This window comes from Pristis pectinata, chromosome 2, assembly GCF_009764475.1.
Source record: "Pristis pectinata isolate sPriPec2 chromosome 2, sPriPec2.1.pri, whole genome shotgun sequence".
Taxonomy (NCBI): domain Eukaryota; kingdom Metazoa; phylum Chordata; class Chondrichthyes; order Rhinopristiformes; family Pristidae; genus Pristis; species Pristis pectinata.
The window spans coordinates 42,537,205-42,562,949 of record NC_067406.1 but is presented as its reverse complement, the minus strand read 5'-3'; the positions used below and the strand labels follow the sequence as shown (position 1 = coordinate 42,562,949).

The 25,745-nt window shown below is 42.2% G+C and overlaps 1 protein-coding gene across 1 annotated transcript in view; it reads right to left on the bottom strand.

Annotated features, from left to right (window-relative positions):
• The window catches only part of pik3c3 (phosphatidylinositol 3-kinase, catalytic subunit type 3), a 90,283-nt gene extending 66,009 nt beyond the window's left edge, over positions 1 to 24,274 (bottom strand). The window contains exons 1-4 of the mRNA XM_052036947.1: positions 24,059 to 24,274; positions 9,747 to 9,935; positions 6,931 to 7,074; positions 4,090 to 4,219 (exon numbers count right to left, since the gene is read on the bottom strand). Of these exons, the coding sequence (XP_051892907.1) occupies positions 4,090 to 4,219; positions 6,931 to 7,074; positions 9,747 to 9,935; positions 24,059 to 24,126 (531 nt within the window). The 5' untranslated portion in view covers positions 24,127 to 24,274. The remainder of the gene's footprint in view (positions 1 to 4,089; positions 4,220 to 6,930; positions 7,075 to 9,746; positions 9,936 to 24,058) is intronic.
• Between the last annotated feature and the right edge of the window lie 1,471 nt (positions 24,275 to 25,745).

Below are 25,745 nucleotides of genomic sequence, written 5' to 3'. Positions count from 1 at the left end.
TAATAGCCTCTTGTGAAAGACACATCCCTCCTGATCATATAAATAATCATAGACATCACATTTTGTCATCTTCTGCCTGCAATCTCCTCCTGCCAAATAATCTGCACTCTTCCAAGATGGTCCTCTTAAACAAACTCAAATTTAACTGCTTAACAAATGGTACTATGGTCCTCATCTCTGGAATTACTTTTCTGCATCTTTCTTCCACAACTTCTCTTCAGAGTGTCCAGAACCAGACTGCCAGGAATCCATTAAGAATCCCTGTTCCTCCTTCCCACCCTCTAGTCCTCTGCCAGTCCTGCGCACTGCTGTACCAGGAATCTGGTATGAAACCTTGGACTTACTACTGCTGTTCTAATAACCTGACACAAAACTCTAAGCTATGACACGGGGTTCAAGGCTGTAGCCAGGTGATCAACGTAAAGTGTGGGCCATCATTGGGACAGGATAATATCTCCCCCTACATGCGGACAGACCACCTGGATCCTGCAGTCTCTTGCGTAACCTTCAGCAAGGAGCATTGAGCCCATTACCTTACAGAAATCTCTGGTCTCAATAGAGCTAGGTAGCCAGACAAAGGGAGGGAGACAGCCTGGATCATGCAGTCTCTCTCATCATCTCCGATGTAATTGAAGCATGACCTCCCTACTTTTGCCTTCTGTTCCCCAAGCAATAAATTCTCTTAGCTTCCCTAAATACTTTTTGTATCCCCATACTAGCCTTTTGCGAATTATGCACTACGACACCCAGATCTCTCTGCCTGTCATTTAGATAAATGTTTTTTTCACCTATTCCTGCCAAAATAGATAATTTCACATCTTCATCAAAACACTTCAAGATGCTGAACACCTTTATTACAAGAAGATACTGGAGAATGCAGTTGCTGGAATCTGGACCAACAAACAATCTGCTGGAGGAACTCAGTGGGTCGAACAGCATTCGTCAGGGGAAAAGAATTGTTGATGTTTCAAGCCGACACAGATAAAGGGTTTCGATCAGAAACGTCGACAATTTCTTCCCATCCACCCACAGATGCTGCTTGACCTGCTGAGTTCCTCCAGTAGATTGTTTGTTGCACCTTTATTAGAAGTCTTCTTAAACTTCGCTGCTTCAAAACCAAATCAAGCTTCACTGGTCTCACTATATAATTGATGTTCCTCATCTATGGTAACATTGTGGTCTATCATTTTCAGTGCTTAAACATAAATTTTTAGGTGTGATGGCAAAAAATGGACACAATATTGTTCTAAACTACTAACCAATACTTTATAAATGTTCACCATAAACTTACTTGCTTCCTTGTTGTGCATTACATTGTCAATTGCTTTCTGTTCTACAATGCTATATGTCAATTTCAATCCTTCAGTGCTTTATGCAAGTGCATCTTCTCCTGCACCACCACAGAAAGCTTGTAGAAAGGCATAAACACGAATGCTGTGCACATTAGTAGCTTGTCCCCATTATCCTTCCATTTGTGCCACCTCTTTCTAACTGTGACTAAATCACCTTACCCGAAAACTGTTGTGCTGATTTTGAGCCTGAACTTCCTCTCAGCATCAAACTCTTAACCTCAAACTTTTACTAATTTCCTGCCTCACTCCATCTGAGATTCATTACAAGTCTGACTTTATAAAGCTGTTTTAAATAACCTTTAACTTCCTTTGACATCTACCTCACACCAGTTAGTAAAATTGTGCAATCACTAATTAATGCTTATCTGCTTCAGTCTGAATTATCTGTCAGTTGCTAAGTAACAGCCAAAGCAAATGTCACTGGTTGCGCACAATGAAAATATTACTCAATGGAAAAAAGAATGTCAGATCTTTCAAACATTCTCTTGACACAATTTTCTTTGCCAGTGATACAGTATCACAAGAAGGTATCAGCACAAGTCAGCAGCTAAGATTATATTGAAAAATCATACTTCTATAGAATTCAATAGTAGAAACAAAAAGGGGAGCACTATTTAAGCATTAAATTGCGCTAAGTCGTCAGTAAAATCGAATGATTGATCAGTCGTCCCAATGGTTGTCTTCAACTGCAAAAAAGCTACTGTAGCATGTGAAGTATGAAAGGCCAGGGGTCAGGTGACAGTGACAACACTACTGACCCCCATGGTCAGATGATAGCATTGCCTATTAGATCGGAAGCTACATCCACTGTCAATCAAGGTTTGGCTCCACCCTAATAGGTAAACACCTTTGTCTTGCTGGACCAATCGGATTGGTCTGTGTGAGCACCTTTGTTCCTGGGCACATCTACTATTGGCCCGTTTAAAACACCTTTGTCCTTGCTGGGCTACCCAGCCTCCCAGCAGCATAAAAGTGGTGCATGTTTGGTTTTTCTCTCTTTCAGTCTCCGAGGATGTTGAGGTAAGCTGTACACTACTTCAGGGCAGTTAGTTAAGGACTCCCGAGACCAAAGAGCCAATGTTTGCCCAGAATCAGGGTGTCCAAACATTGTATTGTTTATTCCTTGATCATTTGTACCCAGTTATTGTGCGTGTGCGTGCGCACCTCACCCCGTTGTGATTTCCCTCCACATTCGCAATCTCCTGCTTGAGAGTGTGCGAATGTGCATCTGTTCCCATTCATTCTGTCCCCGCGTTTGTCTTTGTTAATAAACCATTTTTAAATTACAAAGACTGTGTCCAGACCTTTATCTTTAAGATACCAAAAGAACCTTTCTCACAACAGCATCACACAAAAGATCATTTCAATTTCCATAACTAAAGTCATAATAGTAATATTGCAGTAAATACTTTATTTGTATCAAACCATTAGCATTCTCAACTATTATCCAAAGTACTCTTGCAGTACCGAGTAAAGCAAAATAAGGCACTGAACAATGTTTTCCTGTTAAAGGCAGTCCCTTTGTAATTAAGGCAAGTTAACTCAAAATTATTTTTATCCCAAGCAATTTTATTCACAAAAATTCTCTGATCACCATTTCTAACTTCAAGGGGAACACATAGTTGAAAGTAGATACCAAATATAATGTAATCCCTAGGATGTCAGAGGTTCTACAGAAAAACTTCCCATTCCATGAGCTTCCACCATCCCATGTTCATAAAAATATTCTATTTTATTCAAAGTCCCATGTATCTACATTACATATGATAGAGATCTCAAAAAAAACCCTCCATTTCTAAAGCCACAAATAACTACATAGAAGAGCAATCTGGATTTATTTCCTACTGGGAGGCAGCTGGCCTCCAGAGAGTGCAATAAAAGAGAGACTCAATTTAATAATGTCAAGGATTTCTTTGATTAAAAATCTCACTGTGCAATTCTCAACCACCAGCAGGGTTCCTAGTTTCCACGACTGTATCAGCAAACAGAATTTCAGGCTGGTGCATATGTTACATGCATATTAATACAGCTTATCTTTACGGATTCATACAGCTAATTCTGTAGATGATGCCTGAACATTTTTACTTCTGAAGATAACTTGGAGCAAATATAAAGCCAACATGAATGTGCAAGCACCACTGTAACTTGTTTAACAAAATAGGTAGTTTAAGATAGTATGGATAGTTTGCCAGATCTCACTTGCTTCCATTGCTTTGCGCTATGCTCTAATTTTTTTTACTTCCAGAGAAACCACAAGACACGAGATCTTCCTCAATGTCAATCACTTTCTTTGTGCTAATTTCCACTTGCTTTTCAGGTACTATTCTTGCACCTCAACTATTTCCACTTCTGAAAATGCAAAGATTTGATTCACACTATCCTTCTCCAGGAACATCTCAATCTTATCCATTCTTTTTGATATTCACTGAAGAAAATAAAATCATTAATATCTACTGCCAGCTCATTAGACTGCAACAAGAATTAATGTCCATCTTCGGTACAGCTTTTACTTACTTTAAATATTTAATCGTTCCAGTTGATATCCATTCCAAATAAAGTAATTTCAAATAATCACATCAATGTAATGAGATTGCATTATGCTATGACTTTGCTTTCATCCTTAGAATGATTTGCCAATAAATTCTGAAGTGTACATAAATAAAAACAATTGAATATATCAAGTTAAAAATGATTTACTTCTTTACTTATGAATGCATAACATTTGTGCAAATCCTACCTTTGCTAAGCGACTCATCTGATCTTCAGATACATTGCTTGTAGTCCTGCCTGCTGTTTTGGTAGGTTCCGACCCATCTGCTTCTACATTTGGCCAAACTTTCAAGTCATGCATACCCTGTCGAAACATGCTGCAAATTAAAAGCATAAGAGGAAGTATGTCATTGATAAATTCATCCATACCACATAAATTAAATATAAAAAGGAACAGAACTGTTGATTATCAATGGCTCTCTTTGTGAGGCAGGAGTCACAAGAAAAATCTAAATTCAGAAAGCGCCAATAGAACAGTCAGTTATTTAACTACATACAAAAAATAGCAACCAGTCAAAATAAACAACCATAAGGCAACTCAAAACTGGCTATAGTTGTGAAGGATATGTGATGAATTCTATACTAAAATTTATTCAAAATGCTAAGAAAATGAAAGCTCGAGGAGCACAATCTTCCAATCTCCAAATATCTTCAGTTGATATTTTACATAGCATCAATTAATAGCCTCAATTTATTTCCTACAGTTCAATGAGCAGAACTGCAAGCAACACCATAACCACGGCCCAACTAAATTCCAAATTTATCATGGGACGGTGTGGCACATGGTTAAATTAGTGGACTAGTAATCCAGAGCCCACAGTTCAAATCCCAATATGACAGCTGAGGAATTTCATTAGTTAATAGTCTGCAATTTAGAAGCAATAGCAACTAGTCCAAGTAACAATGGCTGCAAAGACCACATAACTGTCAAACCCCTTCCAGTTCACTAATATCCTTCAGAGGAAGAAAATCTGTCATCGTTACGCAGTCCAGCCTATATCTGTCTGTCATCCATACCCTGGTTTACAGTCTTTACAGTAGTCTGACTGGGGAGCTGCCTAATGAGTGCCTAGCAAGCAACTCAAGAAGGTAGCTCACCACCAATTTCTCAAAGGCAGTTAGGAGTGAACAATAAATGGAGGCCTTGCCAGTGGCACCTAGATCCTGAAAGATAAATATATGAAAAAACTTTGCTAATACTTACATATTGTATAAAACTCAGAACTTGTTCCAAGCACTTACCAAAATGCCCTCAAACAAAAAACTCCTTTATAAATTCTTATTATCATTGTTAAGCCCACATCACTCCAAGGGTTCATTAATTTCATCCCATATTATAGGCTTTAGAGTTTTACCAACTACCCAGAGAAGATTATGTTTAACTTGCTTTTAAATTTGCTTTCTCCTTTAAATGAAATATATCATTATAGGAAGGATGCAGAGGATTTGGAGAGGTTCAACAGGATATTGCCTAGATTAGAGTGTATTAGACATAAGGAGAGGTTGGACAAACTTGGATTGTTTTCTCTGGATCATCAGAGGCTGTGAGATGACTTGACAGTAGTATATAAAATTATGAGAGACATAGATAAGATCTAGGGTCAGGGTCTTCTTCCCGGAGTGGAAATGTCAAATACTAGAGGGTATAGGTTTAAGGTGAGAGGGGAAAGTTTAAAGGAGATTTGAGAGGCAAGTTTTTTTGTTACACAGAGTGTGGTAGGTGCCTGGAACTCACTGCCAGGGGAGATGGTAGAAGCATAAACTATAGCAACGTTAAAGAGGCATGAACAGACAGGGAATAGAGGGATATGGACCATGTGCAGGCAAAATGGATTAGCTTATATTGGCATCGAGACCAGCGCAGGTGATGGGCCAAAGGGCCTTTTCCTGTGCTGTGCTGTACTGTTCTGTTCTGTGACTTGCCATTCTCTAATCTTATTCTCATGCATTTATCCACGTAAAAGCCCATTTGCAGATTCTGTATTAAATATCTTGAATTTGAGACAAGTTAAAAGAAACATTTTTCCTCCTTTGCTAACCACTTCATTCTGATATTTAAAGGATACAGAAAAAAAGTCAAAGTAAAATATGGAACACTTAATTTTATGCATATCAAAATATGAGAACCGTCAATTGCTCATATTAACAATATTTAAAACAGATCAGGTGTAGTATGAACTACACACAGCAGCAAAGAAACTATCCTGCAGATTAGAGAGATGAATTTCAAGCCAAACAGTGGAAGTCACTCACATGACAACTCATATGATCTTAGTTTTAAACTATAGTAATCTTTCACAAACTTGCCCATGTGCAACAAATTGTTTTATTCTGAAACATGAAAGATCTTTTGCAAGAAGTTTAATTTTAGCTGATAAAACATAATTTTAAAAGAAATTAAAGTGTATAGTTAACTTCACCACTGCCAACAACAAAACGCATGTGCTTAGAATTCTAGTAGCTACCTCTAATGGTTTCATTTTTAAAATGCACAAAAAAAATTAAGCTACAATTCACAATTTTAGCAAACTCAGAATATGTAACATTCTGTTACAGTTCACACCAACCTAAAATTAAGTGTACTTCTTTGATTGCATATTCTTATAAATTTAAGTGTTTAATATTTTATTTTAAAAATAATTCGCAGTCTGAATAACTCATTTATTGCTGTATAAACAAAGTTTTGGGGTGGTACAGTAGCGTCAGGGTTAGTGCAATGCTATTACAGCACCAGCGATCGGGGTTCAATTCCCACTGCTGTCTGTGAGGAGTTTGTATGCCCTCCCCGTAAATGCATGGGTTTCCTCCGGGTGCTCCGGTTTCCTCCCACATTCCAAAAACGTACGGGTTAGTAGGTTAACATGGGTATAATTGGGCGGCGCAGGCTCGTTGCGTTGGAAGGGCCTGTTACCTTGCTGTATAAATAAAGTTTTAGGCTACTTTGACTTTCTCCACAAGATGACAACAAGAAGTTTCAGTTCATTTTGCAATCATGTGGAAAAGACACATAATGAAGAACTCAGCTTACCCATATTTTCCAAAAAGTGTAACAGTAGTTCCTCCAATAGGGACAGCTTTTCCAGGTCCATAAACATCCCAAATTGTAAGAGCTACTTGAGCATTCCGTGGTAAATCTGGATATTTTACAGGCAATTTTAGCCATTCATTCCAGCTTTAAAACAAAACAGACATCATTATTTTTCTCAAAGATCCTAAATTGCTTGCTTAGCACTGATAAGCTTATACAAAAGCCTTCCAATCATTTATATTCTATCCTCTTATTTCAGGACTATTGTTTCATCAAAGTATTTGGTTATTTAAAAAATTGACATCAGTCTATTGAGTGAAAAAAAATGAAAGGCAGAGGATGAAGAACATCAGCAAATGGGATAACAACTTAGGTTAAAATTTTGTTTGTGTATCTTTGATTTTTTTGGTACCAATTTTTTTGAAACATGAAGGTGACAATCAACAATAAATCATTACTTTTAAAACAATAAGCAAAGAAGTTACACTGATGAACCACATATACAGAAAAATAGAAATTGCTGCACATCTAAAATAACAATAAAAATATTGGAACTACTTAGTCAATCCCTCAGCATCTGGCCAAAATAAAGAGAGGAAAACTAAAGAATTTAACAAATATGGCAAGTATTTATTTAAACAGGAGGTGCAAGTGAGTTCAGTAGCCTTCAGGATCCAAAATTGGCTTAGTGAATGGAGACAGAGGATAGCAGTGGAGGATTGTTCTTCTGACTGGATGTCTGTAACTAGTGGTGTACCACAGGGATCAGTGCTGGGACCTTTGTTGTTTGTCATAAACAAATACAAAACAACTTGGATAGCGAAGGTGGTTGTGAAAGGATACAGAGAAACACAAGTCAGCTGTAAAGTTGGGCAGAGTAGTGGCAGGTGGAATGTAATCCAGACAAGTCTGAGGTAATGCATTTTGGGTCATCTAATAATGGCAGGACATATACAGTAAATCGTAGGGACCTTAGAAGTGTCGACCTCAGAAAGGATCTTGGGGTGCAAATTCAAAGCTCCCTGAAAATGGTGACACAGGTGGATAGGGTACTGAAGAAGGCGTTTAGCAAATGCCTTCATAGGCAGGGGTATTAAGTACAGGAGTTAGGACATCATGTTGCAGCTGTACAAGGCATTGGTTGGGCCACACTTGGAATAATGTGTGCAGTTCTGGTCACACTACAGAAAGTATGTGGAGCACTTAAGAGAGTGCAGAAAAGATTCACCAGTATGTTGCCTGGCATGGAGGGCTTTACTTATAAGGAGGGATTGGATAAACTGGGATTCTTCTTACTGGAGCGCGGGAGACTGAGGGATGTCTTTATAGAGGTTTAAGGTGAGAAGGGATTTATTTAAAGGAGATCTGAGGAGCGAGGTTTTGCAGAGAGGGTGGTGGGTATACAGAAAAACCTACCATCGGAGGTGGTAGAGGAAAATGGGATTAGCATAGATAGGCATCTTGGTCAGCATGGACAAGTCGGACCAAAGAGCCTGTTTCCATGCTGTACAAATTTATGACTCTTGGAGCAGGTTTATTAAAAACTCATGGTGGTATAGATGATCATGCAAAAAGCTAAAAACAAATAAAACTACTCCTAATGTAAAGAAACAAAACATGAACAGGAGAGCTTCTTTCCCACTATCATTAGGTTTCTGAACCGACCTGAAAAAACCCTAACACTAGCTCAATCTATATTTCTTTTCCTCTCTCTCAACTTGGACTAATGTCATTATGTTTATATTGTCATGCATTTTATAATTTATGTTAATTTAAGTTCAGGTCAACGTATACTTGTCATGTTTGTAATGTTCTGTGCTGCTGCAAAAAACAAACTCATTTTCATGGCATTTATATCCTATATATACCCACGACAATAAACTTAAACTAGCTTGTGTTCATCTGCCCAGGAATTGGAGAGCGAGGATATAAAGGGATTCAAATAGAGAAAAGAAAAAAAAAATTACATTGATAAAGTTGCACACTGAAGTGTTCAGGAGAAAAATTATACTTTTTTCTCAAGACTAGATTAAGCTTTGTTAGAAGTATAGCTAGAACAAGTCTAATGTCAAACTACAGTGATCACACTTACTGAAAAAGCAAGTATTTGACTCAGTAGTCAGTCTTCATTTGCTCTAATATGAAGGCTATGGAATAAAATTAGCAAATAATGCAGCATTTTTCTTCCCTTTCATTGAACTGAGGAGAAACTTTGTACATTTAGCATATTTTAATCAGTATCCTTTCACCTCTTACAAGCACTATAATAGCACCATCCAAAAATTACAATTTCATCAGTAGCTTGGCTATAATTGATTAGCACTTTTGAAAGTCACATTGTCCAACATATTATTTGATGGAAAGACCATTTTTCTCAATCTAGTTTCCAGGATGTAGAAACAAACCCTTCTGACACAGATGCTGACTGACCTGATTTTATTTTAACTGGAAATAGACAAATGGTCCTTTTGATGAAAATTTTAAGCATAGAAAGCATTGTTTTAAAAATGGATTTGAGTCAAATTTCAATAGGCTGTCTTCCACCATTTGCTGCCTTTCCATCTTTATTTCTTTTTTTTAAGCTTTTGAATTTAAAAATTACTTCAGATTTCCTACTTTAATGAGTTTGCTGCAACACAATGCTATTGTTCAAAGATAAACACGAGTAAGTTAGACATCAAAATTTAAGATTAAAATATTTAAGGTAAAAGTTTCACAATGTTTTGTGCAAAGTGTTTTAAATTTCTGTACTCTCTGAACACATCCAAATCAAAATAAAATCTCAAAAATAACTCTCTGCAGCAAGATATACTTACTTCCATCGAGTGCTGAAAGCTTTGTAAGAAGTGCGAACAGGAAGAGCCAATGGTTTTCCTTCCGCAAATACTTGGCCTGTTACATAGAGATCTGAACAGGTTTCCTGGTACAAGCCTGAGAATTTAAGCAATGGATCCTCCAGAAGAGCTTTATAGCTTTTTTGCTCCCGTTTTCCTTCCAAACTTCCACTACATACACAAAGGAAAACAAGATACAGTAATCTATGTATCATGCTGAATCCACACTCAAAAATTTAAAGCATAAGATACTTTCCCTTACTTCAATTAAGAGACTGGTTATTTTAACTACACTATTCTTCACTAACAATACTAAAATCTTAAAAGCACACAGCAATTTTCTGAGCAATAAATTTAAAAAATAGTCCTGTCTTTAATATAAGATCTGCTATGATTGCAATTGAATTAATAAGTGCTCAGCAATTTAAAACACGTGCACAAGTTCTCCAGAGACTCTCTTCCATTTGAATTGGAAATAAAACAGCACACATCTTTTTGGGTTAACATCAATTACTTTGCCATAATTTTCAATGGTTGCCAATTATTGATCAATAGAAAACAACATTCTGGAATTTCAAAGATAGACATTTATCCCACAAATCATTGACTATTTTTGATACACTGTGATATTTGCATCAGAATAACTTCAATATATCAGCCACAATTTACAGATGAGCAATTAAATGCAATATTGTAAATTATATGGCTTAAATAGTATCTTCAGAATAGCAAAACTTCCAAAGACATTTTACTGGGGTAAATAAAATATTTTGACACACACCATGCCACAGATAGTGATACTAGAATAAATGACCAAATAAATACATTTTAATTAAGCATCTTAAAAACAGACAGAGGTAGAGAAGCGAAAGTGTTTAGGGAGGGAAGTGCAGAGATTTGGCCAGAAAGCACAGCTGACAATAGTACAGTGATGAAACTGTGGATGCACAGATGGTTAGAATTGAAGGAGCACAGAAATCTCAGAAGCTGATAAAGTTGGAAGAGATTACAAAGGTGGGGAAGAGCAAAATTCTGGTCAGATAAGAAAACAAGAAAGATGCTTTTAGAACAGAGATACTGTCTAATGGAAGCTACAGTAAGTCAGCATGGACAGGGTTGATGAGTAAACAAGGTTTGGAGCAAGTTAAGATATGGGCAGCAGAGCTTTTAATCAGAACTTTAATGTAGGATGAACGATAGAAGGCTGGATGTGTGCGCGCTGATCATTACTGAAAACAAGTGATGGGCATTAACTCCTTAATATCAGGGCACTCATGGTTATATAGTATATTGACAATACAGCAAAGCATTAACAGTTACAAAGTACACAGATGATTATAAAATCATGGAATGAATTTTACAGCAATCCAGTATACTCATAATAACCATTACTGGTAATAGATTTTTATTTCAGATTTCTTAAATTTAAATTGACCAGCTACTGAATTAGAACTCGTGCATGATTCAGTGCAATAGCAAAGTTAGTAGGTAAGTATAATGTTAAATTTCATTTTTTTGGTGTGTGCAGAGGAATATGCTTCACATAATTAGACTGAGGTACATTTCTGCAAAACACTTCACAACTAATATTTTAGAATAATGTTTGCACACCAACTAGACAAGTATTTAATAGTAACATGGGGAGCAGGATTGATGTAAAAAATCCCCAATGCCTGAAATTTTGTCACGAACCAGCAACAAAAGAAACACACTGAGCATGATTTAGTGTTAAAAACTATTTCATTAATTACTACTTATGATAATACATAAAATAAAAGTAAAAATGTTAGTATGTTAGAATTCAAAAATGTTAAACCTCGAACGTTAACCCCAAAATTAAACTCTTCGTGTGTGTGTGGGTGTGGCAAAGTCCAAAACTCCCAGTTCCGGAATGGTTCTTAAAGTTCAGTTCCGCAAGCCATAAGGTGAAACATGAGAAAGGGCTTCTTCAACAACCACCGTTGTCTGAAGATAAGACGTAGACGTAGAGAAACATAGAGAGAGTACATATGAAATCCAAATGTTCCACGATGGAACCCAAACGACACTTCAGTGTTTACTCGGTAGTGACTTCCTCACCCCGAAAAGCATCCGAATCGTGGTCATCCACACACAAATACCTGTTTCCTCCTACAGGTCAGCAACAAAGTGAACTCCACCAGATTACTTCCAACTTCCATACATGGGTTTCAGTGGCAAACACAGTTATTGTTTCTCATCCATCGATAGAGAAAACAAGCAGGCTGGTGTCTCTCTCCCTTCTCTCTCTCTCTCCTTCTTCTTCTGACTTCTTCAACAATGTCATTACGTCCTTTATCTTCTATTGATGTAAGCACGCCCCACACACACATACACACACTCTCTATCTTAAAGGGACTTTCACTGAGTCCGTAACAGTATATAACTACTATAAAAAAGGTTCACAAAACTCATGATAAGCATACATCATACTTTAAAGCACAAGGATATAACCATAAGGTTGTCCACAAGAGTAATGCAGATAATCTTACTTTCCCACTCTTTCTCTATAGCCTGCAATTTTCTTTCCCATTCAAGTACTGATCCAATTCCTTTTTGAAATTCATGACAGAATTTGTTTCCATCATGCTGTCAGGCAACATAATGGTGATCCAGTTGTAGGTGCTTCCTTTGTACTGTCACTGAGGGAATGAGAATCTCTCCTTGCAATACAGAGGGCAGCCAACATAAAATTTACATATTCAAACATACTCTGTAATTTGAATACCACTAAATTTCTAACATTATTTAAACTAGCTTTAATAGTATTGATGTGAAGCCCAAACAATGCGAGACAGACTCCTCCAGGTGGCCTCACTCAACATAAAATTCAGATAATGTTCCAGTCAGTGACATTAAACTGGAATTACCCTGCCATTCCTACACCAATGTGATATATAAGCAAGTACGGATTGACACAGAAAGAATAATGCAACTCCTCAATTACATGCAGAAATTAGTATTGCACTATGAAATTGCTCTATTTTAAACAAGACATCTTACAAAACATGCAGTAAAGCAGTTTCTTCTTAAAGTTAGCATTAAAGCAAAGCAGAGAATACAATTCAATAATGAAGTCATCATGTAAGAAAAGGTATTCAAGATCACAAGACAAAGGAGCAGAAGTAGGCCATTCGGCCCATCAAGTCTGCTCCGCTACCTCACCATGATCTAAACTATTCCTATCTAGCCCCAATTCCCAGCCTTTTCCCCATATCCCTTGATATCTTGACTAATTAGATACCTATCAATCTCCTCCTTAAACACCCCCAATGATTGGGCCTCCACAGCTGCATGTGGCAACAAATTCCATAAATCCACGACCTTCTGGATAAAGAAATTTCTTCTCATTTCTGTTCTAAATGGGTACTCTCTAATTCTAAGACTGTGCCCTCTAGTCCTGGACTCACCCACCAAGGGAAACACATCTATTCTGTCCAGTCCTTTAAACATTCAGAATGTTTCTATGAGGTCCCCTCTCATTCTTCTGTACTCCAATGAGTACATTCCAAGAGCCGACAATCATTCATCATATGTAAGCCCTTTCATTCCAGAATCATCCTCATAAGTCTTCTCTGAACCCTCTCCAACATCAGTACATCCTTCCTAAGGGGCCCAAAACTGCACACAGTATTCCAAATGAGGTCTCACTAGTGCCCCATAGAGCCTCATCAACACATCCTTACTTTTATACGTTATACCTCTCGAAATGGATGCCAACATAGCATTCGCTTTTCTTACCGCCGATCCAACCTGGTGGTTAATCTTTAGGGTATCCTGCATGAGGACCCCTGAGTCCCTTTGCACTTCTGTGCTTTCAATTTTCTCCTCATCTAGATAATAATCTGCCCATTTATTTCTTCTTCCAAAGTGTACAACTGCACATTTCTCAACACTGAATCTCATCTGCCATTTCTTTGCCCATGCTCCTAATCTGCCTAAGTCTCGCTGCAACCTTCCTGTTTCTTCAATACTTCCTACTCCTCCACCAGTCTTGGTGTCATCTGCAAACCTAGCCACAAAACCATTTACTCCATAATCTAAATCATCAATATACAGTGTAAATAGAAGCAGCCCCAACACCGACCCCTGCGGAATACCACTGGTAACTGGCAGCCAACCAGAACAGGATCCCTTTATTCCCACCCTTTGCTTTCTGCCTATCAGCCAATGCTCCACCCATTCTAATATCCTTCCTGTGAATCCATGGGCTCTCATCTTATTAAGCAGCCTCTTTGTGTGGCACCTTGTCCTTTTGAAAATCCAAATAGACAACATCCACAGCCTCTCCCTTATCCATCCAACTTGAGATTTCCTCAAAAAACTCAAATAGGTTGGTCAGGCAGGATCTTCCCTTCATGAAACCACGCTGGCTTGGACATATCTTGTCATGAACCTTTAGGTATTCCATAACCTCGTCCTTGAGGATCGACTCCAATAACTTTCCAACCACTGATGTCAGACTAATAGGTCTGTAATTTCCCTCATGCTGCCTTCCACCTTTCTTATACAGCAGAACTACATTTGCGACCTTCCAGTCCTCTGGAACCATGCCAGAGCCTATCGATGCCTGGAAAATTATCACCAATGCCTCCACAATCTCTAAAGCCACCTCCTTCAGAACCCGAGGGTGCACTTCATCCGGTTTGGGAGACTTATCTGTTCTTAGTCCACTTAGCTTCCCGAGCACCTTCTCTCTAGTAATCTTGACTGAACTCAGTTCTATCCCGAGACCCCTGACTATCAGGTATATCGCTGATGTCTTCCACAGTGAAGACTGATGCAAAATACTCATTTACTTCCTCTGCCATTTCTTTGTTGTCCATTATAATCTCTCCCGCACCATTTTCAATTGGTCCTATATCTACCCGTGTCTCTTCTACTCTTCATAGATTTAAAAAAACTCTTAGTATCCTTTTGTATATTATCTGCCAACTTCCTTTCATAATTCATCTTTGCTTTCCTAATGACCTTCTTAGTTTCTTTCTGTAAGTTTTTAAAAGTTTCCCAGTCTTCTGTTTTCCCACTAATTTTTGCTTCCTTGTATGCCCTCCTTTTTGCTTTTATTTTAGCCTTAACCTCTCTCGTTAGCCACATTTGTGCCATTTTTCCATTCATAATCTTATTTTCTCTTGGAATATATCTGTCCCACACTTTCCTTATTTCTTGTAGAAATTTCATCCATTTCTGCTCTGCCGTCCCTCCAACTAACTTACATTTCCAATCAATTTGGGCCAGTTCCTCTCTCATGCCACTGTAATTTCCTTTGTTCCACTGAAATATTGATACACCTGATATCTGCTTCTCCTTTTCAAATTTGAAACTGAACTCAATCATATTATGATCACTACTTCCTAATGGTTCCTTTACCTTTAGTTTCCTAATCATTACACAGCTCCTAATCCAAAACAGCTGATCCCCCGGTGGGCTCATCAACAAGCTGCTCCAAAAAGCCATCCCATAGACATTCCACAAACTCGCTCTCCTGAGATCCACTACCTTCCTGGCTTTCCCAATCCACCTTCATGTTAAAATCCCCCATAATTTTCTTGACATTGTCTCTCTGACATGCATTTTCTATTTCCAACTGTAACTTGTAGTTCACATCCTGGCTGCTGTTAGGGGGCCTATATATAATTGCTATTAGGGTCCTCTTACCCTTGCCATTTCTTAACTCAGCCCATAAGGATTCTACTTCTTCTGACCCTATGTCCCTTCTTCCTATTGATTTTATATCATTGCTAACCATCAGGGCCACACCACCCCCTCTGCCTACCCACCTACCTTTCCTATACACTGTGTAACCTTGGACATTCAGCTCCCAATCACATCCATAACTCGGTGATTGCCATAATGTCATATTTTTTAATCCATAGCTGAACTACTAGGTCATCCACTTTATTTCTAATACTACATGCATTTAAATACAGTACATTTAGACCAGTATCTGCTACCGATTTCGCTGTGTTTCTATTTCTCAATAAATTATCCTGCCTGTCCCTCTTACCATCTTTGCTGCACACTATCTTGGACTTATTTCTATATACCTCTTCCTATATCCTAACATCCTGGTTTCCTTCCCCCTGCCAAATTAGTTTAAACCATCTCTAACAGCTATATTAAACATCCCTGCCAGGATATTGGTCCCCTTTGAGTTCAGGTGTAACCCATTCTTTTTGAATAGGTCATACCTCCCCCAAAATAGGTCCCTATGATCCAAGAATTTGAAGACCTGCCCCCTGCACCAGTTACTCAGCCATGCATTCATCTGCCTGATCCTGCTATCCTTACCTTCACTAGCACGTGGCACGGGCAGCAATCTTGAGATTACTACCCTGGAGGTCCTGCTTCTCAACCTTCTTCCTAACTCCCTGTAATCTTCCTTCAGGACCTCCTCTCTTTTTCTGTCTATGTCATTGGTACAACATGTACCAAGACTTCTAGCTGTTCACCTTTTCCCCTTAGAATACTCCGGAAAAAATAATAAAAAGTACTGTGAAATAAGCTTATCTTCATGAACCCATAAACCATATAGTCTACAACTGATAAGCCTACAATGAAAATGTTGAACCTTTTTCTCCTCCAAACGGACAAACTGTCTGAATTGTGGTTGACCTGACCTTCCACTCTCTCTCAGCCTTGCTGCTAATCCCGTGGTTGTTCTTGCCTATACAGGCAACACCCGCATCATGGAGGGGTGACATTCCTGGAAAACCATCTGAATCATGATTTTCTCTAAAAGAAACCCCCTCTCCCCATTGAATATTGAATCCCATGTTATAAGTGGAGATGCATTCCCATGGGATGTTTTTGTCTCACATTACGCCATTTTTTCAGCAATGACAATGAGACCCACCACTTTTATTTATTTTACAGCTGAGGCCAACATTAGACTTGGGGTGGGGGGGGGGGGGCGGGGGCGATGGTGGAGGCAAATGGACAAGGCTTGTGCAATAGAAACAACAAATTTTGCCCTTTTTATTTTTAGTCATTCAGTACTGTGGGGCAATAAGATTTGAATATGATGTCATCACACCAACTGGGCTGGCAGCCACAGCCAAGACCCTTCCTTACTCCGCCCTTTCCAGTCTGAGGACACATGAACAGATGTCTCAGAATGTAGCACTGCCGTGCTCTTCATCTGCAAGGCATCTTCTGACATGCATTAGGAAAGGATTTATAAGTGGGGATATCGGGTAAAGGGATAGGATTTGAGGATTGGGGTTCATGAGAGAAAGGTGGTGTACAGTAGGGTAATGGGGTAGAGTGTGGTGACTTAGTGGAAGTGGATTAAAGGCCAAGGGATTACTTCAGGGAGCTGGCCCTGGCGACTGAGGCTCCCATAAATGCAGCATATCAGAGAAAATACTCACAGAAGAAGAGCATGGCAGTGCTGCACTCTGAGACATCTGCTCACACCCTCAGACTGTAGAGGGCATGGCAAAGGAGGGACTCAGCGTAACTGCCAACCCAATCAATGCAATAATGTCATATCCAAATCTTAATGTTCCACAGTATCAAGTGACTAAAAATAGAATATGATAACAGATGTAGTTCCTTTAGCATTTTGTGTTTATTTATTCACGTCTTCTCCACATAAATCCTGTAAGAGTGAATTTTATTAAAAAGTTTTTGGGTAGTGATTTGTGAATTCTGTAAGGGTGTATGCCCCTCACCTGAACGGCCATAACACGGGCCATCTGTAGTGGCACTCATGAGAAAGATCACGCTCGAGTCCTCCACTCCACAGCCTGCTCAGCAAATCTCAAGTGGCAGAGCATGTGGACTCAACTCCAGTACAATTGATTTGAAAAACACCATCTTTGATGTTCAGGGACATTACAATGGATTCAAGTAATTATAGTACATTTAGTTAAAATACAAACTACAGTAAATTTACATCACTTTATGACTTTCATTAAAAAAGTAAACAAAAGGCATAACTTGAATTTGGCTTTTCAACGGAGATTACACTTGTCCTCAGTTTTATGCCATCTCTGGCTGGCATACACAAGGTAACCCCACTCATCTGGAATTCACAATGGGTGCAAAATCATATTTCCCATTATCTGACCTGCAGTACATTTCCAACTTCCACACCGCAGTGTGTAGGCTCGGATGTCAAAAATGCACTGAACATCAGAGGGCAGTTCCTCTGGTAAAAATGCCCATATTGGAACTCACTGCAGTTCAATGGATTTTACAATTTATCTTAAAGTACTTTGTACTACACCATCACTGCAACTCTACACTTTGAGAGGTCATAGATTCACAAAGCAATACAGCATGGATACAGGCCCTTCAGCCCAACAACTCCATGCTGACCATGGTGCCCACCCATCTAGTCCCAATTTCCTGCGTTCGACCCATATTCCTCTAAGCCCCACCCCTGCATGCAGCTATCCAAGTGCTTCTTAAATGATACTGTTGCACCTGCTTCAACCACTTCCTCCAGCAGCTCGTTCCATATACTCACCACCCTCTGCATGAAAAAGTTGCCCTTCAACTCCCTTTTAAATCTTTCCCCTCTCATCCTAAATCTATGCCCCCTAGTTTTGGACTCTCCTACCCTGGGGAAAAGACTGCTACCATCAACCTTATCTATGTCCCTCACGATCTTATAAACCTCTATCAGATCACCCCTCATTCTCCCATGCTCCAAGGAATAAAGACCTAGCCAGGCCAACCTCTCCCTATAACTCAGGCCCTCTAGTCCTGGCAACATCCTCATAAATCTTTTATGCATTCTTTCCACTTTAAGCACGTCTTTCCTATAACAGGGCGACCAAAACTGTACACAGCACTCCAAGTGCAGCCTCACCAGTGACTCATACAACTGCAACATAATGTTCTAACTCCTATACTCAGTGCCCTGACTGATGAAGGCCAGCATGCTAAGCACCTTTTTCACCACCTAATCTACCTGTGACGCTGCTTTCAATAAACTGTGCACTTGTACTCAGTCCCTCTGTTCCATTACACTCTCTAGTGCCCTACCATTCATAGTACAAGTCCTATGCTGGTTTGACCTTCCAAAATGCATCAGCTCACATTTATCTGTATTGAAATCCATTTGCCACTCCTCAGCCCACTTCCCTAACTGATTAAGATCCCCCTGTAATCTACGACAACCTTCTTCACTATTAATACCTCCTAATTTCGTGTCATCCTCAAACTTACTGATCAAGCCTTGTGTATTCGCATCCAAGTCATTTATATAAATAATGAATTACAAGCATCCCAACACCAACCCCTATGGCACACCACTAGTCACTGGCCTCCATTTGGAGAAAGAACCTTCAACCACCACCCTCTGCTTCCTACGTCCGAGCCAATTTTGAATCCACCTAACTAGCTCTCCCTGGATTTTATGGGACCTAACTTTCCAGACCAGCCTACCATGCAGGACCTTGTCAAAGGCCTTGCTAAAGTCCAAACAGAAAACATCCACTGCCCTACCCTCATCTACCTTTTTGGTTACCTCTTCAAAAAAAAAACACTAAAAGATTCATCAAGCACAACCTTCCATGCACAAAGCCATGCTGACTCTTCCTAATCAGACATCATCTATCCAAATGCTGGTATATCCAGTCCCTCAGAATTCCCTGATGTCAGGCTGACTGGCCTGTAGTTCCCTGGCTTGTCCTTGCTACCTTTCTTAAACAATGGAACAACATTAGTCACCTTCCAGTCTTCAGGAACGTCACCAGTGGCTAATGATGGGTCCTTGACCACAAATGCATTACTATTAGCAAACAAAATGAATTGATTTCGAAATGTCAAATCATGAAAAAAAAGTTTAAGCTTCCCATGGGAAAAAAAGATGAACAGTTCACATTGGCCCATGTTGTTACTTGGTTTCCCAGTGCCTCAGGTTTAAAATTATCCTTGTCCAATTCTTGCCTTGCTTTTTTTGCCCTCTCTCTGTAATCTCTATAACCCAAGATCTCTCACCCACTAACTTGGGGTATTTTGTGCATCACTCATCATACAATTGACAACCATGTTTATAGATGCCTGGTCTCTGCATTGTACTTTTCTTCATTAATCTAGGTATCTCATTGTTCTCAGAACTTGCATCTATGAACAAAGTTATGATCATTCCCAATATTCACAGCTCCAAATTTGTCTCGACATTCATATTTCCTTGTACATTGCAAAAAGCATCTTGAGATATGGAAAACATATTAAAACAGACATTATATAAATGCAAACTGATGTGAAGTTCATCCAGTGAATGGCTTGCAATGTAGTCTGAACTCTCCTGGAATTGTTTTGGGCACAGGCTAAAACTAAAATCAACTCTGTTGTCTAATCAAGATTTTCAAATGAATGACAACAATTTGCAAGACACCGAGGAGCAATCACACCATGGACATGTACCTCTCCCATTGGCCAGAAGATACTAAAGCTTGAAAGCACGTACCACCAGACTCAAGGACAGCTTCTATCCTGCTGTCATCAGACTCTTGAATGGATCTCTCATACAATAAAGATGAACTCTTGATTTCCTAATCGACCTTGTCACAGTCCTTGCACTTTACTTGTTTACCTGCACTACACTTTCACAGTATCTCCAACACTATATTCTGCATTCTGTTCTTTTTATCACCTTAATGTATTTGTGTATGGCATAAACTGCTAAGATGGCTTTCAAACAAAAGCTTTTCACTGTACCTCAATACATGTGACAATAATAAACCAACATCATTTTTGCAAGAACACTGGTGCTTTGTGATAACCATCTCTTCCTTAAAAGTTTCCTAATCCTATTACCCAAGAATATGGTTCTTGCACTCGCCTTAAGGTCATAGGTTGTATTCTCCAGTCTTCCCCTCCAAAATGTATGGCACAGGAAGCAAACCAAAAAATACCACCTGAGATAATGCTTTTCATGTCTACTTCATTACAATTGCAAAAGCACAAACATTCTGTTATTTCATCAAACAGCACCTTAAACAGCAAGATCTCTGCTCTGTTTTTACCATATTAAGAACAAAAAGCTTTCTTGTTTTGCAAAAAAAGCTTGTTTAAAATGCAACAAGAGTCATAATAAGCCCTATAATTGCATTTGTTTTTTCAAGAAGCAGAGATAGACTGAACAGCTATGGCAATGCAGGAAACCAACCTTATCACAAGTCTGGAGACAAGAGACTGCAGATGTTGGAAATCTGGAGCAATGGACACAAAATGCTGGAGGAACTCAGCAGGTCAGGCAGCATCTATGGAGGGAAGTGAATAGTCGACATTTCAGGCCGAGACCCTAAATCGGGACCAATGAAGGGTCTTGGCCTAAAACAACGACTATTCATTTCCCTCCATAGATGCTGCCTGACCTGCTGAGTTCCTCCAGCATTTTGTGTTCATTGCTTATCACAAGTCTGACTTATAAAGATTGGACATATGGGCTTTTCACCTTAAAAAGTCACAGGAAATTGTCTTAAAGAAACTATTGATCTAGACAATAGACAGTTTTAAATAAGACAATTACATTAAATTCTAAGAACAGAACTAATGGTTCTGTTGTAGGGGAAAGAATAATGAGGGTTAATAACTAGTAAATAGGGAGGTGGATTGTGCTAATGTGAACCGCAGACAAGCCTAAGACTAGAGACATGGACTACAGCAGTAACACCCAAGTTTCAGGAGCTTCATTATGTTACCATTGTTGTAATAGGAAACTGGATTTACTGTTAGACTTGTGGATAACCATTTTATTCTGTAATCAAGGCTTAGTTTGTTACTTAATCAAATCTTTCTGTAGTCACCATTCTGTTACCCAAACCTAATTTTACTATTAATCAAGTTTCTATGTAATCTTGTCAACTGAGAATGTAGAAGCTATACCAAATTCACACTCTGGTGTCCTGGTGTGCATCAGTTTTTAATAAATCATCTGTTATTTCAAACACCAACTCCACGTGGTCTTTGTTTGCTCCTACAATTCAAAGCTAGTTGATATTCTGCTGAAATTTTACATGTGATAAATTTGCAGCAGAAGCCCTGGAGTCATTTGAGCAATTAATTGAACATGAAAAGGGATGTTATGATCTCCCCAGATGAAGAAAGTAAATTGATCATGTGCCCTGTCTCACCTACAATTACCCTGTGATCATCCCAAATTGTAATCAAACTAACATGCATCTAATTTTGGTATTGGTTTATTATTGTCACTTGTACCAAGGTACAGTGAAAAGCTTGTCTTGCATACCATTCGTACAGATTAATTCATTACAGTGCATTGAGGTAGCACAGAGTACATTGAGGCAGTACAGGGTAAAAACAATAACAGAATACAGAGTAAAGTGTCACAGCTACAGGGAAGTGCACTGCAGGTAGACAATAAGGTGCAAGGTCAAACAAGGTAGATTGTGAGGTCAAGAGTCCATCCCATCATACAAGGGAACCGTTCAATAGTCTTATCACTGTGGGATAGAAGCTGTCCTTGAGCCTGGTGGTATGTACCCTCAGGCTCCTGTATCTTCTGCCTGATGGGAGAGGAGAGAAGAGAGAATGACCCAGGTGGGTGAGGTCTTTGATTAAGCTGGCTGCTTCACCAAAGCAGCAAGAGGTATAGACAGAGTCCATGGAAGGGAGGCTGGTTTCCATGATGTTCTGGGCTACATCCACAACTCTCTGCAGTTTCTTGCAGTCCCTGGCAGAGCAGTTGCCATACCAAGCTGTGATGCATCCAAATTGGATGCTTTCTATGGTGCATCGATAAAAATTGGGAGTGTCAAAGGGGACACCAAATTTCTTCAGCCTCCTGAGAAAGTAGAGGCACTGGTGAGCTTTCTTGGCTGTGGTGTCTATGTGGTTGGACCAGGACAGGTTATTGGTGATGTTCACTCCTGGGAACTTGAAGCTCTCAACCCTCTGGACCTCAGCACCATTGATGTAGACAGGTGCATGTACACCACCCCCTTTCCTGAAGTCAGTGACCAGCTCTTTTGTTTTGCTGACATTGAGGGAAAGGTTGTTGTCATGACACCATGTCATTAAGCTCTCTATCTCCTTCCTGTACTCCACCTCATCATTAGTGCTGCAGTCCATGTCTCTAATCTTAGGCTTATCTGCGGTTCACATTAGCTCAATCAACCTCCCTATTTACTAGTTATTAACCCTCATTATTCTTTCCCCTACAACAGAACCATTAGTTCTATTCTTAGAACTTAATGTAATTGTCTTACGTATCATGGGAATTTCTGACATATCATGGGAATACAGAATTACCGCCAAAAAAGTACAGAACCAACAAGCCATGCTCAGGGATCGACTTGTGTTCAGCAACTGGACCCATTCTAGCACCTATCAGAGCCAAATTCACTGTTGTAAAACAACAAAGGGGACCCAGATAGGTCACTCAGCCCCATTGCCCAGGCATGTCCAAACCCACACTCCGGACCCTATACTCAAATCCAACCGCAAATGCCCAAGCAACCCAAGCCTTCATCACCCACATCCAGAACTCCCCAGGCTTCTCATCTAAATCACCAGAACAAACACTATCCCAGCTCCAGACAGCATCCAGAGCCCTGGCACCCATGCCTCACCTACCTATCTGCAGACCTGACACTCACACTCCTCTCCCACCCACACGTTCACTCTCTATTCCCCTCCCACCCCCAGAGTTCAGTCCCTATCCCCTGTCCACAACCCCAGGGCTCAACCACCTCCCATCTCTCACCCCCCCGAAAGCTCACACTCCTCTCCTGCTTTCCCCACTCTCCTGCTCCCACCACTGACCCTCTCTCCTGCACTCGCTGCTGACACCCCTTCTCCCACCCCCGGTACTCACCATCACTCTCCCACACCCCAGCGGTGACAGTCTCGGAGCACCCCCACCCTCCTGCATTCACCACCCCTAGCTCACCAACTTTATGGACCCCTCCACAGCTCCAGACCCCCCACCCCAGGCTGTGTGCTGTTCCTCCTACACTCCTTCCTCCCAGCCACAGAACTACCTCTCCTCTACCCACCACCTCACCCCATATGCCAGTGCACCTCACTCCCTGCCACAGAACCACCCCACCGACACAACAACCCCATCCCTTCCACATCCTCACCCCATGTGCTGGTCCCCCTCCCTCCCAGCCACAATCACCCAGCACCCACCACCCCTTGTGCCGGTCCCCCACTGAGCCAGTCCCACACTCCCAGCCACAGAATCACCCAGCCCCTCAACCCCCCACATCCAGACCCTCACCCCAATTCCCTTCCCCCTCCCCCTCCCCACCCCCAGCGCCGGTCCCGTTCCCTCCCAGCCGCTGACTCACATTTTCAGCTGGACGTTTATATCCAGGTCGCAGCTGTAAACATAGCAGAACTTCTCCGTGTCCCCCATCACTGGGGCTGACGAGGGCAACAGCAGGTCCTTTCCCGGCGCACCGACTGCAGCGGGCCCGGACAGGCCGAGCGACAGCGGGAAGCGGCGAGCTGTCAGCGGCAGGAGGCTACGGCACAACAGCCGCCATCTTCACCGGCGGCCGGCTGTTTACATCCGGGTCGTGGGACTGAGAGGGGGAGGGGGAGGAGAGGGGGAGGGGGAGGGGGAGGAGGAGAGGGGGAGGGGGAGGGGGGAGGGGGAGGGGGGGGGGAGGGGGAGGGGGGAGGGGGGGGGGGGGGAGGGGGAGGAGGAGGGAGGGGGGAGGGGGAGGGAGGGAGGCGGAGAGGGCGGGGGGGAGAGGGGGAAGGGGAGGGAGAGAGTGGGGGAGGGCGGGAGAGGGGAAGGGAGAGGGGGCGGGAGGGAGAGGGGGAGGGGGGTGGAGAGGGAGATGGTGGGGGAGAGGGGGAGAGGGAGGGGGGGAGAGGGGGAGAGGGAGGGGGGGAGAGGGGGAGGGGGAGGGGAGGGGAGGGGAGAGGAGAGAGAGGGAGGGAGGGGGGGAGGGAGGGAGGGAGGGAGGGGGGGAGGGAGGGAGGGAGGGAGGGGGGGAGGGAGGGGGGGAGGGGAGAGGGGGGGGAGGGGAGAGAGAGGGGGGGAGGGGGGGGAGGGGAGAGAGAGGGGGGGAGGGGAGAGAGAGGGGGGGAGGGGAGAGAGAGGGGGGAGAGGGAGGCGGGAGAGAGAGGGGGAGGGGGGAAGGGAGAGGGGGAGGGGGTTGGGAGAGGAGGGAGGGGGGGAGGGGGGGAGAGAGAGGGAGGGAGGGGGAGAGAGAGGGGGGAGGGGGGAGGGGAGAGAGAGGGGGGAGGGGGGGGAGAGAGAGGGGGGGAGGGGGGGGAGAGAGAGGGAGGGAGGGGGGGGAGGGGAGGGGGGAGAGGGGGGGAGAGGGAGGGGGGGAGGGGAGGGGGGAGAGGGGGGGAGAGGGAGAGGGGGAGAGGGAGGGGGGGAGGGGGAGAGGGGGGGAGGGGAGGGGGGAGAGGGGGAGGGGGGAGAGGGGGAGGGGGGAGAGGGGGGAGAGGGGAGGGGGGGAGAGGGGGGAGAGGGGAGGGGGGGAGAGGGGGGAGGGGGGGAGGGGGGAGGGGGGGAGAGGAGAGGGGGGAGGGGAGGGGGGAGGGGGGGAGGGGGGGAGAGGGGAGGGGGGGGGAGGGGATGGGGGAGAGGGAGGGGGGGGGAGAGGGAGGGGAGGGGAGGGGGGGAGAGGGAGGGGAGGGGAGGGGGGGAGAGGGGGGGAGGGTGGGGGAGGAGAGGAGGGGAGGGGAGAGGACAGGACCTTGTGGTGAGACCACAATCATCATCATCTCTCCCTGCCCTTCAGACTACGAGACCTCAGTCACCACCTCTCCTCACCCCCTAACATTTAGTGGGAGGGGAGGGGTGTGGCGACAGGATAGGGGGTGGGAAGGGGGATGAGGAGGGGAGAGGGGTGGGGTGGGGAGGGTGGAGTGTGGCGGGGTGGTGATAGGGTGGATGGGGAGGGTATCAAGGAGGGGGGCAGAGAGGAGGGGAGCGGGGCTGTGGGGAGTGGGAGCGAGGAGGAGTGGTGTTGGGGAGGGAGAGGAGGGGTGGGTCTAGGGGAGGACAGGACT